At 40.2% G+C, this 13,821-nt stretch overlaps 1 protein-coding gene across 1 annotated transcript in view; it reads right to left on the minus strand.

The window, feature by feature from the left end:
* The window catches only part of LOC149078016 (uncharacterized), a 28,425-nt gene extending 22,847 nt beyond the window's left edge, over positions 1 to 5,578 (minus strand). Inside the window, exons 1-3 of the mRNA XM_089241574.1 lie at positions 5,452 to 5,578; positions 2,900 to 3,035; positions 768 to 878 (exon numbers count right to left, since the gene is read on the minus strand). Of these exons, the coding sequence (XP_089097700.1) occupies positions 768 to 878; positions 2,900 to 2,970 (182 nt within the window). The 5' untranslated portion in view covers positions 2,971 to 3,035; positions 5,452 to 5,578. The remainder of the gene's footprint in view (positions 1 to 767; positions 879 to 2,899; positions 3,036 to 5,451) is intronic.
* Positions 5,579 to 13,821: the final 8,243 nt, after the last annotated feature.

The raw sequence follows: 13,821 nt of genomic DNA on the forward strand, positions 1-13,821 counted from the left end.
GAAGAATGATGATCAGTATGAAATAACTGATGAAGAAATTTTTGCTCTTGTCAATTGTGATGACAGCAAAATTGACAATTGAAATCAAGCACCCACTGTTGAGCCTCTCAGAATTTCACATAATGACAGAGTTATGTCTAGAAACTGCAATCAAATACACTGAGCAACAAGAAGAAGCTACAGGAATCGACATAATGGTGATGCAAAGATGCTGACTGGCAAAGATGAGACTTGGCAGTGAAAAAACGACACTCGTCAGGAAAGTAGACAACAGTCAAAAATTTCTTTAAATCATCAAAGGACTGAACCATTTAAGTACTGTATTTAACTTCAGAATGTTCTGTAACTGTAAGTTCAGTTTATTTTAAACATAATTCAATGTTTAATAGGCTTTTTCTTAACCCTTCCCTATTATCTGACATTTTTGCTTATCCTACGTTATGCCGGCCCCTTTATGTTGGATAAGCAAGACTCTGCTGTATAAACAACTATTAACATTAAAAACAGTTAAAAGTTAAGACATTTCTTCACAAGAGCAAAGTGCTGTGATATTGAGTTGAAGGCAGAACTGAAGTGTGTGTGTGTGTGTGTGTGCAGAGGAAGATTTTCCTTTATATAGGTGGCTCGCGATAATGATGTCATCACAGCAGATCAGTGTTGCCAGCATCCGATTTGCATATCGGATCGCAACATTCGGAACTGAAACAAGCAATTAATTTTGTGTTGTGGGAAAGAAAGTTTGATGCACAGGAATGATATGAACGTACCGTTTTTGATCTTCAGACAGAGCCAACCGGTAGATTATGCTTAAGAAATAATACAAGGACAAGTACAAACACAGATCTGGCCAAAGAAGCTTATATATGCTGCCTCGCCACCTGTAAAGGTATAAAATACTTGGTGACTTTTACTATGCATTGGTAATTTTCAAGGCAATAAACTCACAGCAATCAAACTATGTTAAAGCAATGAGAAAGCATTAAAACAACTTTCGAATTCGTGAAGTAATCAAATCCGAAGTAATATCCATAAAGACATCATGCAACATAGGATAGCAGAACAATGATTTTCCAATACACTTGACTATTATTACGACTGAAAACATTTTCAATTAAAAGTAATGTTTGAAGACAAATAAGTATTCACTATTACAAAGAACCAGTCATGTTTTAGCACTCTTGGGTGCCGTTATCAAGGGTTAAAATGATTTGTATCTGTCAATATTAAACTTCTACAATGAAGATTCATTGTGATTTCCATGTTGCATCATACTTGGCTGTCGTCTAATTGATATGTTATGCAGTGACTGAACTATTTTATGATTTGTCAAGTCTTAGCCAATAGATGGCCCAACATGGACATTACAATGGATGTTTGGATGTTTCATTGCAGAAGTTTAAGATTGAGTTATGCATAATTCTAGTCAAAACTTTTGATAACGGCAACTCTGACTGCAGAAATGTGTCGGGTCCTTCATTATTGTGAATATTTGTCTTCAAACAATGTTTTTTAATATTAAAAAAAAAAATGTTAAAACTTAAATGGTTATTAATGGATCTTTAAGTGAAAAACTGTTTCTGTGTGTTTCCTTGTTGTTGTTTGCTGAACTTGCATAGACTGGGGATCCAAGAGTGCATAAATTCATTGCAGTCTAGAAGCAACATTTGCCAATAGAGTTACGAGACAGAGCCATCAACTGCCCCAAAGCAGGTCAATGAAAACCCAGAATTTTCTGATGGCTTAATGTGGATCGTTCATTTCATGCATGGACAGATTATGACATTATTTCCAAAGCACTGATTCAGCTTTCCGCAGGAATGTTGAAGGTAGACAATAATGTATCTGGGGTCTTCCTTATATGACAGATAATAAAAATACCCAGAGATAGTAAATTTGATAAAATGCCTATTTTAGATAAGCTCCTGATAAAGCATTTGACGTTGAGCATTAGTGACTTTGGAATTTCCGGTGTATCCCCAAACCCAAAAGTCACTTCTTCTCAAATTCTTTTCGATGGTTTCATCCCATCACGTATCTCCCATTACTAAAGTGGAACTTCTTTAGGCAGGGTAGTGAATTTTCAGATTTATGTCGAAAAAAGTGAAATGGAGGTGCGGAAATGACCACCTTTCCCTCAATGATAAAAGTGAAACAGAGGAATGGAAATAATGTACGTTTTTCTTTCCCTTGAAAATGATTGAATGAACCATTTTGTGGTTTGTGTTGGACAAAGACAGTTTATTACCCCTTTTCCTACCCCATGACACCGCTGGAATCACAGAACAACCCCTTTAGAGATAGTAGATGAGTGATGCACACAGTTTGGAAGAAAAGGAAATTGGATTAGAGCTGGAGTGGTGTCCCATGCTTCAATATCTTGCAACCAGTAAAAGATAGATGTGAGGCGAGGTGAATCTAGTCATGTCAAATCAGACTTATAACAAAAAACCTAGAAGTTTCCCTTCTATCACGCAAGATTCTCACATAAATTTTTTTCCTGAGAAAAACTGAAAAATTTTCAGCTTCTGGACAATGATTTATTTTTTAAATGTTCCTTATTGGCTTTTATGCCGCTATGTTCATGTAGAACTTGCAAAGATGAAATGAACAGCACATTACATGATGGGAAAGTACACAGGTCCTAAGCTACACGATTTTTTGGGACGTGGCAAGACAATTTTAGTACTCTGTTGTCCAATGATGTCCTGTAAAGATCCAACTCTCACCACTAAAAACTTCAATCTTACCAATGAGGTATTGAAAGCTGTCTTCCCATGTATTGTTAGAAGTTATTTGGATTCAAAGTGAGTGGCTCAAAAACATGGCGATTTATAAAAAGTATTCACATCAAACATTTCTGATGCACAGACATAAAAGACTTGATAAGAGATATACAAACCTGAACAAAAGCTTCCAGAAACACCCGAAACCCCTGCTGGTGGCTACTTCAGCACTGTACGTAACAGTCATTGCACCTTAGAGAGCAAGTGACGACGATGTGTGTGAGATTATGCTCATTCACCATATTTTTTCACCTGATCGAATAAAATTCATACAAGATATTAAAACGTTGCAAGCAATAAAATATTTGCATATGAAAGAATGCTGCTAGGGGATATAAACAATGATGAAAACTGTCATTAACTACTTCTCTTACAATTTTGTTTTGGAGTAGATGGAAAAGATTACATGGGAAGGAGGATTCAAAGAAAAACAGGTCAGTTCGAAATGCTGCAGATGGGAAGGAAAATGTGATGCTGTGTTGCAGCGGGGAAAAAGTTACACAGAGCAGATAAATGAATAATAAAGGCAAAATTGCAGCGAAAATATCACGCTCAGGGGGGGTGGGGGAGAAGGGGAGATAAACTTAATCACTTGACCACTTGTCACAACCAGGATCTTAAGTACAATGAAGCAATTAAAGTCGAGATTACAAACTTAAAATATTGATTTTAATTAACAGAATTTATTTAAACATTTCAATTTTGACAAATTTTGATTGAAAACTGCTAGTATTGTCTAGTCCTGGCAATAGATACAATCTCAAGCCAGTAGATCATCACCCATCAACCAATCCTTTGCGTTCTGTAGCCTTACAATCAAGCAACGGTCAGGGTGGATGTCAGGAAAAGTCAATGATGGCAAAGCTAGACCAGAGGCTGTCAATTTCCCAGGCGGAGTCTACTGACAAACAGAGAAGCGTGAGACTGCAGATAAACTTACAATGCGATTGGACAATCTTGCCGTCGCCCTATATACAACTGTGCGAGTTACACAAACTGGAACAGATGCAGTATGGTCCGCCACGACTTTGGCGACTTTTTTCTCGCGATAAGTCGCCAAGACCGTCATAATGCTTCTCTGGGTTGCTGTATTTTTTAACACTTTTCCGGTTTCGTTGGGTGATACTAGATGGCGCTAGCTTCAACAAACAGGATTTTTCTTTTGTTCACCGCGTTTTTTCAAAAATTCTAAGCAGCCGTTGTTCCATTTCCAGCGCGTCTCTCTCTCTCTCATTATTATTCCTCCCTTCTGTAGCTCTAGTTATTTGGATTATCTACTGCTCAGGTTGTATCATACCATTTTATTATTTCGTTGTATTTATTAGTTATTCATCCATTGCCATGCCTTCTGTTTTATCGGTTTATTATTTAAAATGAACCTACAGAATTTTTCATGCCCGGACCCGTTTACTTAAAGAAAAGGGTCCGGGTTTTAATTTTAATGCATAAATATTTATTTATTCAACATGCCCGGCGGATCCGTTTATTTAAAAAAAAGGGTCCGGGTTTTAGTTTTAATGCATAGAATATTTATTTATTTATTCAACATGCCCGGATCCGTTTATTTAAAAAAAAGGGTCCGGGTTTTAGTTTTAATGCATGGAATATTTATGCCCGGAATTCCTTATGCCCCGATCTTTTTATTATTAAAAAAATGGGTCAGGTGTAATTTTTTTTTAACTGATATTTTTTTATATTTTTATGCTTGGTGGTTTCTATTATGTTTTGCACGCTTTTTTTTCGGCGTACGTAGTGTCTGACGGCCTTGGCGACTCTTCGTCAGGCCATCAGACATGTGTGGCGCCAAATAATCGCCAAGTGGCGGACCATACGACAGCTGTTCCCACAAACTTTGCTGCCCTTCTTTCATTTTAGTCGAATTTTCTTGACAATTGATTCCTCAAATTCGCCACCAAGAAAAATAGATCAGTTCGAAATGTCACAGATAGGGGGAAAATATGACACTGGCCTGCTCAGCACACCTTCTCCCATAAGTATGTATCTAAATCACTCTTTTGGTTGCTCATACGCTAGCAAACTTTATTGATCACTCTTTCAGTCACTCACTGACTGTGAATCTCACTCTCAAGGTCATTCCCATGGTCTCACACTCACTAGATCACAATTTTGGATGCTCACTAACCTGGTCTTCACTTTCTTTGAGTTATTTGCATGCTTGCCCACTGAATGGTCACTCACAAGCTTGCACACACTCTACGTCACTCTTTTGGTCCTTTGCTGACCTAGAAGCTTGCTATCACTCTTTCGCCATTCACTGATCTAGTAACTTGCTCTCTAGGTTACTCTTCTCGCCATTCATATGTATGCACACTGTTTTGGTCCCTAACATGCTTGCACAGGTTCTTCGTCACTCGTTTGGTTATTCAATGGCGTCCTAAGGAATTTGGTTGGCGCATACATTTTTTTTTTTTTCAATTCTTCCAGCCCTGCTGTAGGACTATGAAAATTTTGCCACCTTGGGCTACAAGCCTTATAAAAAAAATATATGACATCAAGTTGAAATGATGACTCACTAATTATCCTCTAGTGGCCCATTATTTACCTTTACTATGCAATTTTGAAATTGTTATGGACAACAGTATAATTCAATTTTAAAAAAAGTGCAAATTGTAGATTGGCGTGAAAAATTGGGGAAAGTTTAACGAACCTTCGATCATAATTGCGCCAATGTCCCCTCATATAGTAAACACAACCCCACTTTCATTTTTCACGCACGTACGTACACCAAGGAGGTTATGATACATTCCTTATTCTTTCCTCCCATCGAGCTTTGTTTCCTCCATGTACATATATACATACACAATCAATACAAAACATTTCTAGTTTATCCCGACGAGGAGGCAGCGACAGACGACCATCAACAGGAAAATTACTGTAAAAGTAAAATTTTTCGTGACCATATAACCCGTATTTCTCTTCATATTTACTGTTCAGGGCCCATTCAAGTATTACGTCCATGGCCCTACAAGACCGGGGCTGACCAACACCTTCTATAGCACCTTCTGCTTTAGAAGGTATTGGGCTGACACGGCTGGGACCCGGGAAAATTCTCATAATTTTTTGCTTTTTTACGATGTAAATTAACTATAGAAAGGCCCGCGAAAAGTCAGACGGGGCCCCGCAAAAAATTCCAGCCTAGCGGCCCTTGCTCCAGGATGTGGGGGCCATGATTACGTCAGCGGATTTTCAGCCAATTTTGACCCTCTCCCTCCTCTTGTCAGCAAACGTCAACAAAACAGTGACCCCCTCCCCCTAGTGCCGTCAAAACGCATGGGCCAACCCGTACAAAGGTCCGGGGGCCTCAAAAAAACAAGAACCAGTTAAAATGGACCAGGTAGGGCTTCAGAAAAATTGCTTGGCCCGGGGGGGGGGCATGATGCCTTAAAGACGGCCGTTCCTCTTCCCCTTGTCAGAAAAATTTCGTCAGCAGCTTAGAATATTTCATACCTCCAAAAAAAGGTGGTTGATGACGTAAGCAACCTGCAAACTCCCCTACCCCCGTCATCAAAAGTCAGCAAATCCAAAACTTTCCGATGCTGACGTAATAGTTTAGTTTAGTTTAAAACCGAGCGCACCCAGGCTCTGTCGCTTTTGTGATATAAACTTATTGGTCGTGAGATCGTAGGCGTGCAGGAGGAAACTCAAACTGGCAAGCCGGCCGGGAAAGCACACCTGGGTCGGACCAACATCCCCAGGACAACCCCGCCAACCCCCAAGCAGCACTACCACATCCCCCCCCCCACCCAAACCTCCAATCATCGGGTACATCACCGCTCGACAAAGTCAGGGTGGCACCGCGAGTGCGACTCCCCCTCCATCCCGACACCTGCGACAAGGCCCCGCCATAAGACCCCCACGGCCCGCGAAAGGAGATCCCCGACCACCACAACCATCCCCACCTCCAAGAACCTCTATTGTGGATATGTGAGAACATTTCAGCATTAATGAAATAAACAAATCCAGAATTGATGAAAGCAATTATTCCAGAAGTAATGAAAGAAATAATAATTAATAAAGGATATAATTCCAGAATTAATGAAAGAAAATTCCAGAATTAATGAAAGAAAATTCCAGAATTAATGAAAGAAAATTTCAGAATTAATGAAAGAAAATTAATGGAGGACAATCCAGTCTGACCAATACCTTCTAAAGCAGCTGAAGCCTTGCTCAGGGGCGTAGCCAGAAATTTCGTTCGGGGGTGGGGGGACCAAAGTGACAGAACAATGGATTTGGCCATCTTTTTCCCTTTTTTTGGTCATTTTCTCACATTTCGGGGGGGGGGGACCAGACCCCCAAGTCCCCCCGGTCCCACCCCCGCCTTGCTACGCCCTTGGCCTTGCTCTAGAAGGCGTTGACCAGCTGAATGAAGTAATCTGCTTTTTTTAAATGAGCTCACCTTATATATAGTTGGTATTTGTTCTGTAAGATGACAGCAGCAGTAGTAGAATAAAAAAGAGGAAAACTTATTTTTCACGTGTCGTCTGCTTCTACCAAAGCTATTTGTTTTGGGCGCCTCCTGATGTACCAGAAAAATAACTGAACGGTGTATTAGGGCATCCAGTTCAGTTCATGGGTTTCTACTACAAGGAACCAAAGTGAATAAAGTTTTCTGCTTTTTTTTAAAAAATAAGCTTCACCATATGAATAGTTATTATTTTAAAAATAAGATGGCAGCAGCAGTAGTTAAATTAAAAAAAAAATGAGAAACTCGCTTTTCACTTGTCGTCTGCTTCTAACAAGGCTATTTGTTTTGGGCACCTCCTTATGTACCGAAAAAATAGCTGAACCGTGAATTGAAACACCTAGTTCAGTTTTTTGGCTTCACTCACAAGGAACCACACTGAATGAAGTATTCTGCTTTTTTAAAAAAAACCGTCATCACCACATATATAGTTAGTATTTTTCAGATAAGATGGCAGCACCAATATTATGAATGGAACAGTGTATTAATACTGGAACTATTTCTTTCATTAATTCTGAAATTATATCTCATTAATTCTGAAATTATATCTCATTAATTCTCGAATTATCTCTTTAATTAATTTTGAAATATTAATTTTGGAATTATCTCTTTCACCAATCCTGAAATTATTTCCTTCATTAATTCTGGAAGTTTTCTTTTATCAATTCTGGAATTTTCCTTCATTAATTATTATTTCTTTCATTAATACTGAAATTATTTCTTTTATTAATACTGGAACTATTTCTTTCATTGATTCTGAAATTATATCTCATTAATTCCAGAATTATCTCTTTCATTAATTTTGAATTATTAATTTAGGAATTATCTCTTACCTTAATTCTAGAATTACCGCTTTTTCATTAATTTTGGAATTATCACTTTCATTAATTTTGGAATTAACTCTTTTTTTCCCCTTAATTGTAGAATTATCTTTCCTTAATTCTGGAATTATCTTTCCTTAATTCTGGAATTATCTTTCCTTAATTCTGGAATTATCTTTCCTTAATTCTGGAATTATCTTTCCTTAATTCTGGAATTATCTTTCCTTAATTCTGGAATTATCTTTCCTTAATTCTGGAATTATCTTTCCTTAATTCTGGAATTATCTTTCATTTATTCTCGAATTCCATCGATTTTAGAAGTACCACTTTCAATTATTTTGGAATTATCACTTCATTAATACTGAAATTACCTCTTTCATTGATTCTGGAATTATCTCTTTAATTCATTCTAGAATTATCTCTTTAATTCATTCTAGAATTATCTCTTTAATTAATTCTGGAATTATCTCTTTAATTAATTCTGGAATTATCTCTTTAATTAATTCTGGAATTATCTCTTTAATTAATTCTAGAATTATATCTTTAATTCTATAATTTTTCTTTCATTAGTTTTGGAATTATCTCTTTCCTTAATATGATGTGGCCCGTGATCTCAAACAATAATTTTGACGAAATAATTTAAATAAGTATAGCGTGTATGCCTCAAGGCCACGTTTACTTGAAATATGCATTTCATCGTACTTCCTGAATGCAGTTTTTACAGGTATTCAAATTGAAGAGTCGATTAAGTGCTCGCAAGCACGAAATCTCGCATAAGCATTGACTACTGCGGTGCTCGCGAACACCATGGTGGGTGCATGTAATGTCCCGGATGCTGAGCCATAAAAGAAGAAGTGCCATTAATAACGCATGGACCCACCGAGGCACTGCCCGGAAGGGGGGGGGGGGGTCTCATGATGATCTCGTAAAGATTTTCGAGATTAAGTATGAAGATTTTTGAGCGATTCATTATATTCAGGCAGGGGCCTCAGAAAAATCAGTTACCTTGGAGGCCCATGATTCTTTCAAGACGGCCCCTCGGAAGAAGCTATAAATTCTTCCATTAACCACTAATTCAAAATCACCCGGGGGAGGCGAAATTCACACTGGCTACGGCCAGTGGTGCATTTAGGGGGGGGCGCCTAGTGGGCTATAGCCCAGGGAGGCAACTTTGAGAAATGATAGTGGCCGGGAAAGCTAGTAGAATAAAAGAAGGTCATGAATCCACCTCTGCCTAGTGAGGGCAAACGAATGACCTAATGACCCGGAGCAGTGACCGTCGGGCCGTGACATCATTCATATCGGGCCGCGAGTGATTAGCCGTTTCATTTTTCCTCATTCATTTTCTGTTGGTCGTGTGTTTGACTGGGCTTTCAACTCACAAAAAAATTAATCAAACCGGGCCGCGGGCTCCTCGCAAAGGTAGGGAACCACTGACCTAGAGAGTTTGCAATCACGTGGATGATCAAAAGAGTGTGCAACAGTGTGGATAACCGAAAGAGTAACCTAGAGCGTGTGCAAGCATGTGGACGACCAAAAGAGTGACCTAAACAGCGGGGACCTAGGTGAGTGAGTTTGTACAGCAGGGATCTTCAACCTTTTCCTAGTTGCGAGCACTGCCAGTGTCCATCATCAAAAGAAGAGCACTTTTACGACATACGTATGCCTGAAATCAATGTGATTTTAATGTTTTAATGTAATTTGTACAAAGGTGTTCAATTGGGACGTTGATCAAGAAATTGGGCACGAGTATCGAGCACTCTGGGTTCTTCAAAGAGTACCGTGGTGCTCGCGGGCAACGGATTGAAGATGCCTGGTGTAGAGCCTGTGTCGCATGTGAAGAGTGACCTAGAAAGTCAGGAATCAGGTCAGCATGTGACCAAAATAGTGACCTAAAGAATATATGAAAATGTTAGTTAGGAAAAGAGCGACCTAGAGAGCGAGAGATCATGCAAGCATGTGAATGACCAAAAGAGGGAACTATAGAGTGCGTGAGCATGGAAGTGACCAAAAGAGCGACACAGAGAGCGAGGTCTGTGAGCTACCGAAAGCGTGGTTTAGGGAGTGTAGAAACACGTGAGTGACCAAAACAGTGTGCACAGTGGTGTCGGAGCCGGGGGTGCTGTGGGTGCTCGAGCACCCACGGTAATTTGTGGCTCGGGTCTGAGCACCCCCAGAATTGATTGACAAATCGTAATTTCCAATATAAAGCTCAAGACGAGCACCCACAGGTTCGAAACATTTCCGACGCCCCTGAGTGTGCAAGCACGTGAATGGCCAAAAGTGTGACGTAGAGTCAGTGCCGTCTTAACGTATGGGCTCACGGCCCAGGGCTTCACGGCCCAGGGGCCTCAAGAGAAGAGGGGGCCTCACAAAAGTGAGATCTGGTTGAAATTTTCTACAATTTCAGTAAAACCACTTTGCCCGAGGGGCACATGATGTTCTTGAGACGGCCCTTCGTAGAGCGTGAGTGAGCATGGGAGAGGAAAAGAGAGTACGCAAACACGTGAATGACAGAAAGAGTAACTAACAGGCAGAGGTGCATTTACAGGAGTGGGTGGGGGCCGAGGGGGTTACAGCACCATGGGAAAAGGACGGCAAAATTGTATAGCCCACAGACGGCACACCCAAAATAGTATGTAGTTCCGATCCTGGGTAGATAAGCGGTTCGCTTGCCCTGACAGACCTTAGTGGTCCCATGAATACAGATATTTTAGAGCAGTGGTCGTCAACGTTTAAGTGCCTGGAGGCCACAGATGCAAATTTTTCGCTGAGAACCGGGAACTATTACCCAAATTTATTACCGAATCTTGGTAAATAATTATCAGATGCCAATGTGAACCTGTGGAAACTAGGGTGCCTATGAACAGTAGGGGATTTGGAAAAACGTGTTTTAACTTGTGCCTCGTGACATTTTTACAGATCATCATAGCACATTTAGAGATCCCTGTATCTTCGCCCATGCACACAGCACATTGAAGGTCACTTTGAAGTCAGTGTTTCCAGTGTTTCTCAATCTTCCTGAAAAGAAGGACCAGTAAAATGTTTGAAACAATTTAACGGACCACTTGTATCCCGTATTACGGGACATTCCAGTAATTTGCGTTGTTCCTATTTTTTTCATACCGTCCCGTTTTTTCAATGATACTTATTTCAATTTATAATACGTACTTACTAAAGTCGTGAAGGCACAGCGTTTTCATAATATGTAAATTATGCCATGATAATTATGGCAATATTCATTTCTTATATTTGTCAATTTTAACATTTAGTCTTCGATTTTTTTTGGGAATTTCAATTACGATTGGTGATTGTGCCTACTTGTGACAACATATTTGATGACAATTGGCATGTCCCGTATATTTTGCGGACTATTATTTAAGATCCCAGTTAACCGAATTTTATTAGTCTCAATGAAATATGGTCACCCGATCATTTGAATGTATCATTCTCCGTGGAATACATTCGTGTTTACTGCGATTTCCGCACCCTTCAACAATTTCAGCAGCAATTAGCAAAGTGTATTTAAAGCAATAAATTTCAATTTTCGGCAAAATTTCGTGATATCCCGTATCTAGGATTGCAGTTTTCTGCAATCTCTTCGATGATGTATGGCGAATCTAAGCATGGAGGCATAATTTTATTTGAACCCATACAAACATCAATTACAACGAGTGAATTAATTGTATGAAGCCTGCCTACGGACCACCTAGGTCCGCGGGCCATAGATTGAGAAACGCTGACTTAAGTGACACGCGGCTCATTGCCAGATCATCTAATTAAGTGGCGACACGTTTTCAAAACAATGAAGTGGCCCGCTTTCCTGAACACCCTTGGATGTCACCGGTCCGGTCCGCCAGTAGAAAAATATCGAAGAACACTGACTTAGAGAACAGTTTGCAAGCATGTGAATGACCATAAGAGTGACCTAGAAAGCGATGAAATAGAGCAGGGAGTGACTTAGAGATAGTGTGCAAGCATATGAGCGACCGAAACAGAGACAGAGGCGCATTTACGGGGGATGGGGCGTGTGCGCTGAGCGGGTTCATGGCGGCAAATTTGAGGTGTGAGTGATAAAAAATACCAGCCTAGGATGGCAGAAAGGTGGTAAAGTTCACTTGAGTTGGGGCCGATGGGAGAAAAATATTTATGAAGGGGGTGATATAGAACAAAAACTTTGGGAAACTATGGTATAGACCAGTGGTTCTCAACCTGGGGCCATATGGCCCCCTTGTGGTCCTGGGATATTCTAGGGGGCCACAGGAGGAAATCAGAAGAAAGTTGATCCACGACAGGTGGTGAAGGGAGTTATAGAGAGCTGTGAAGAGAAAAAGCTTTAAAAATGAAACGGTTGAAAAATATTACTACTTTCAGAAATCATCAGATCCGTCCATAGAACCAGGGGCATCTTAACCCTTGGGTCTATGTGGGCCGGGTCTTCATGTCTATAGTGGAGGGAGGGGGACCGCACTATATGGGATCTGGTACTATGATTTTCATATGTAAGATGTTACTTCCAGCTAAGTATGGAGGGCCGCCAGAGCAACGGTTGATGTGTAGGTCGGATTATCCTGCATTATTATTATTTATCGTTGGATCGTACCGAATTTTACACTTACCATTTTTTGCCTTATAATTTGACTCCTGGGAGAGATGATAATCCACCATTTCAATCCGTTCTTATCCGGAATTCCAAAGATTGATTTGATTTATTAAAGTTCCATATTCATAATAAAAAAATAGAAAGTATCTCACTCTTGGATGACGGTAGAGGGGGGCCCTGGATTGGATAGGGGGGGCCACGAGAAAAAATGTGATGTATAGGGGGCCATGAGCTTAAAAAGGTTAAGAAACACTGGTATAGACCATAGTTTCCCAACCTTTTTTGTCCCATCGCCCCCTTCTTCAGAAATTTTTTTCTCCCAGCGCCCCCAACAACGCAATCTAACCCATAGGATCCTATGTTATACTCGTAGCTTCTACCGTCCCCCTGGAACATTCCATCGCCCCCGGGGGAGTTAACGCCCACGTTGGGAATCACTGGTATAGACCATAGTCTCCCAAACTTTTTGTTCCATCGTCCCCTTCATCAGAAATTTTTTCCTCTCATCGCAACTCAAGTAAACCCATAGGATCTAATGTTAAAGCAGTAGGTTCTATCGCCCCCCCCCCTGAACCATTCCATCGCCCACCAGGGGGCGATATTTCCCACTTTGGGAAACACTGGTACAGACATATGCCGTGCATCCAAAGGTGGACACATACTGAGAACCTTTATTTTGATTTGTAAAAAAAACTTTATGATCGTAATATAAAATTAATCTTAAGTGTCTGTGCTCAATATTTTTCGTAATAATATACGCATTACAAATCGGGTTATTCTTTTTGAAGCACCCTGTATATTCCACAGGCGGCAAGACCGTAATTTCCGCCTATGTAGGAGGGGGTGGGGTTACATATTGTTTCGAAAGAGAAAAGTGAACGAGAAAAGTCATTTGTTATACTCTCGAGACCTCGTTAATTTTTTGGCCTCCATCAATCGGATCTCAAATCTGATTTACGTAAAAAGCCACAATCTACAGCATGAATGAATGAACGCCAGGGTCTCTGCCACCGGACTTATCCCGTTGCCGAGATCTCTTCCAGCCCAGCTTCGTGGCAGAGTCTGGAACAAAGTGAGTGTGTACACCTAACGGTCTGAGTGTGTAGCTAGTGTTGTGTATGAGATTTCAGT

This window comes from Pholcus phalangioides, unplaced genomic scaffold, assembly GCF_987345545.1.
Source record: "Pholcus phalangioides strain wild (caught in Gottingen) unplaced genomic scaffold, Ppha-v1.0 ptg000014l_1, whole genome shotgun sequence".
NCBI classification, from domain to species: domain Eukaryota; kingdom Metazoa; phylum Arthropoda; class Arachnida; order Araneae; family Pholcidae; genus Pholcus; species Pholcus phalangioides.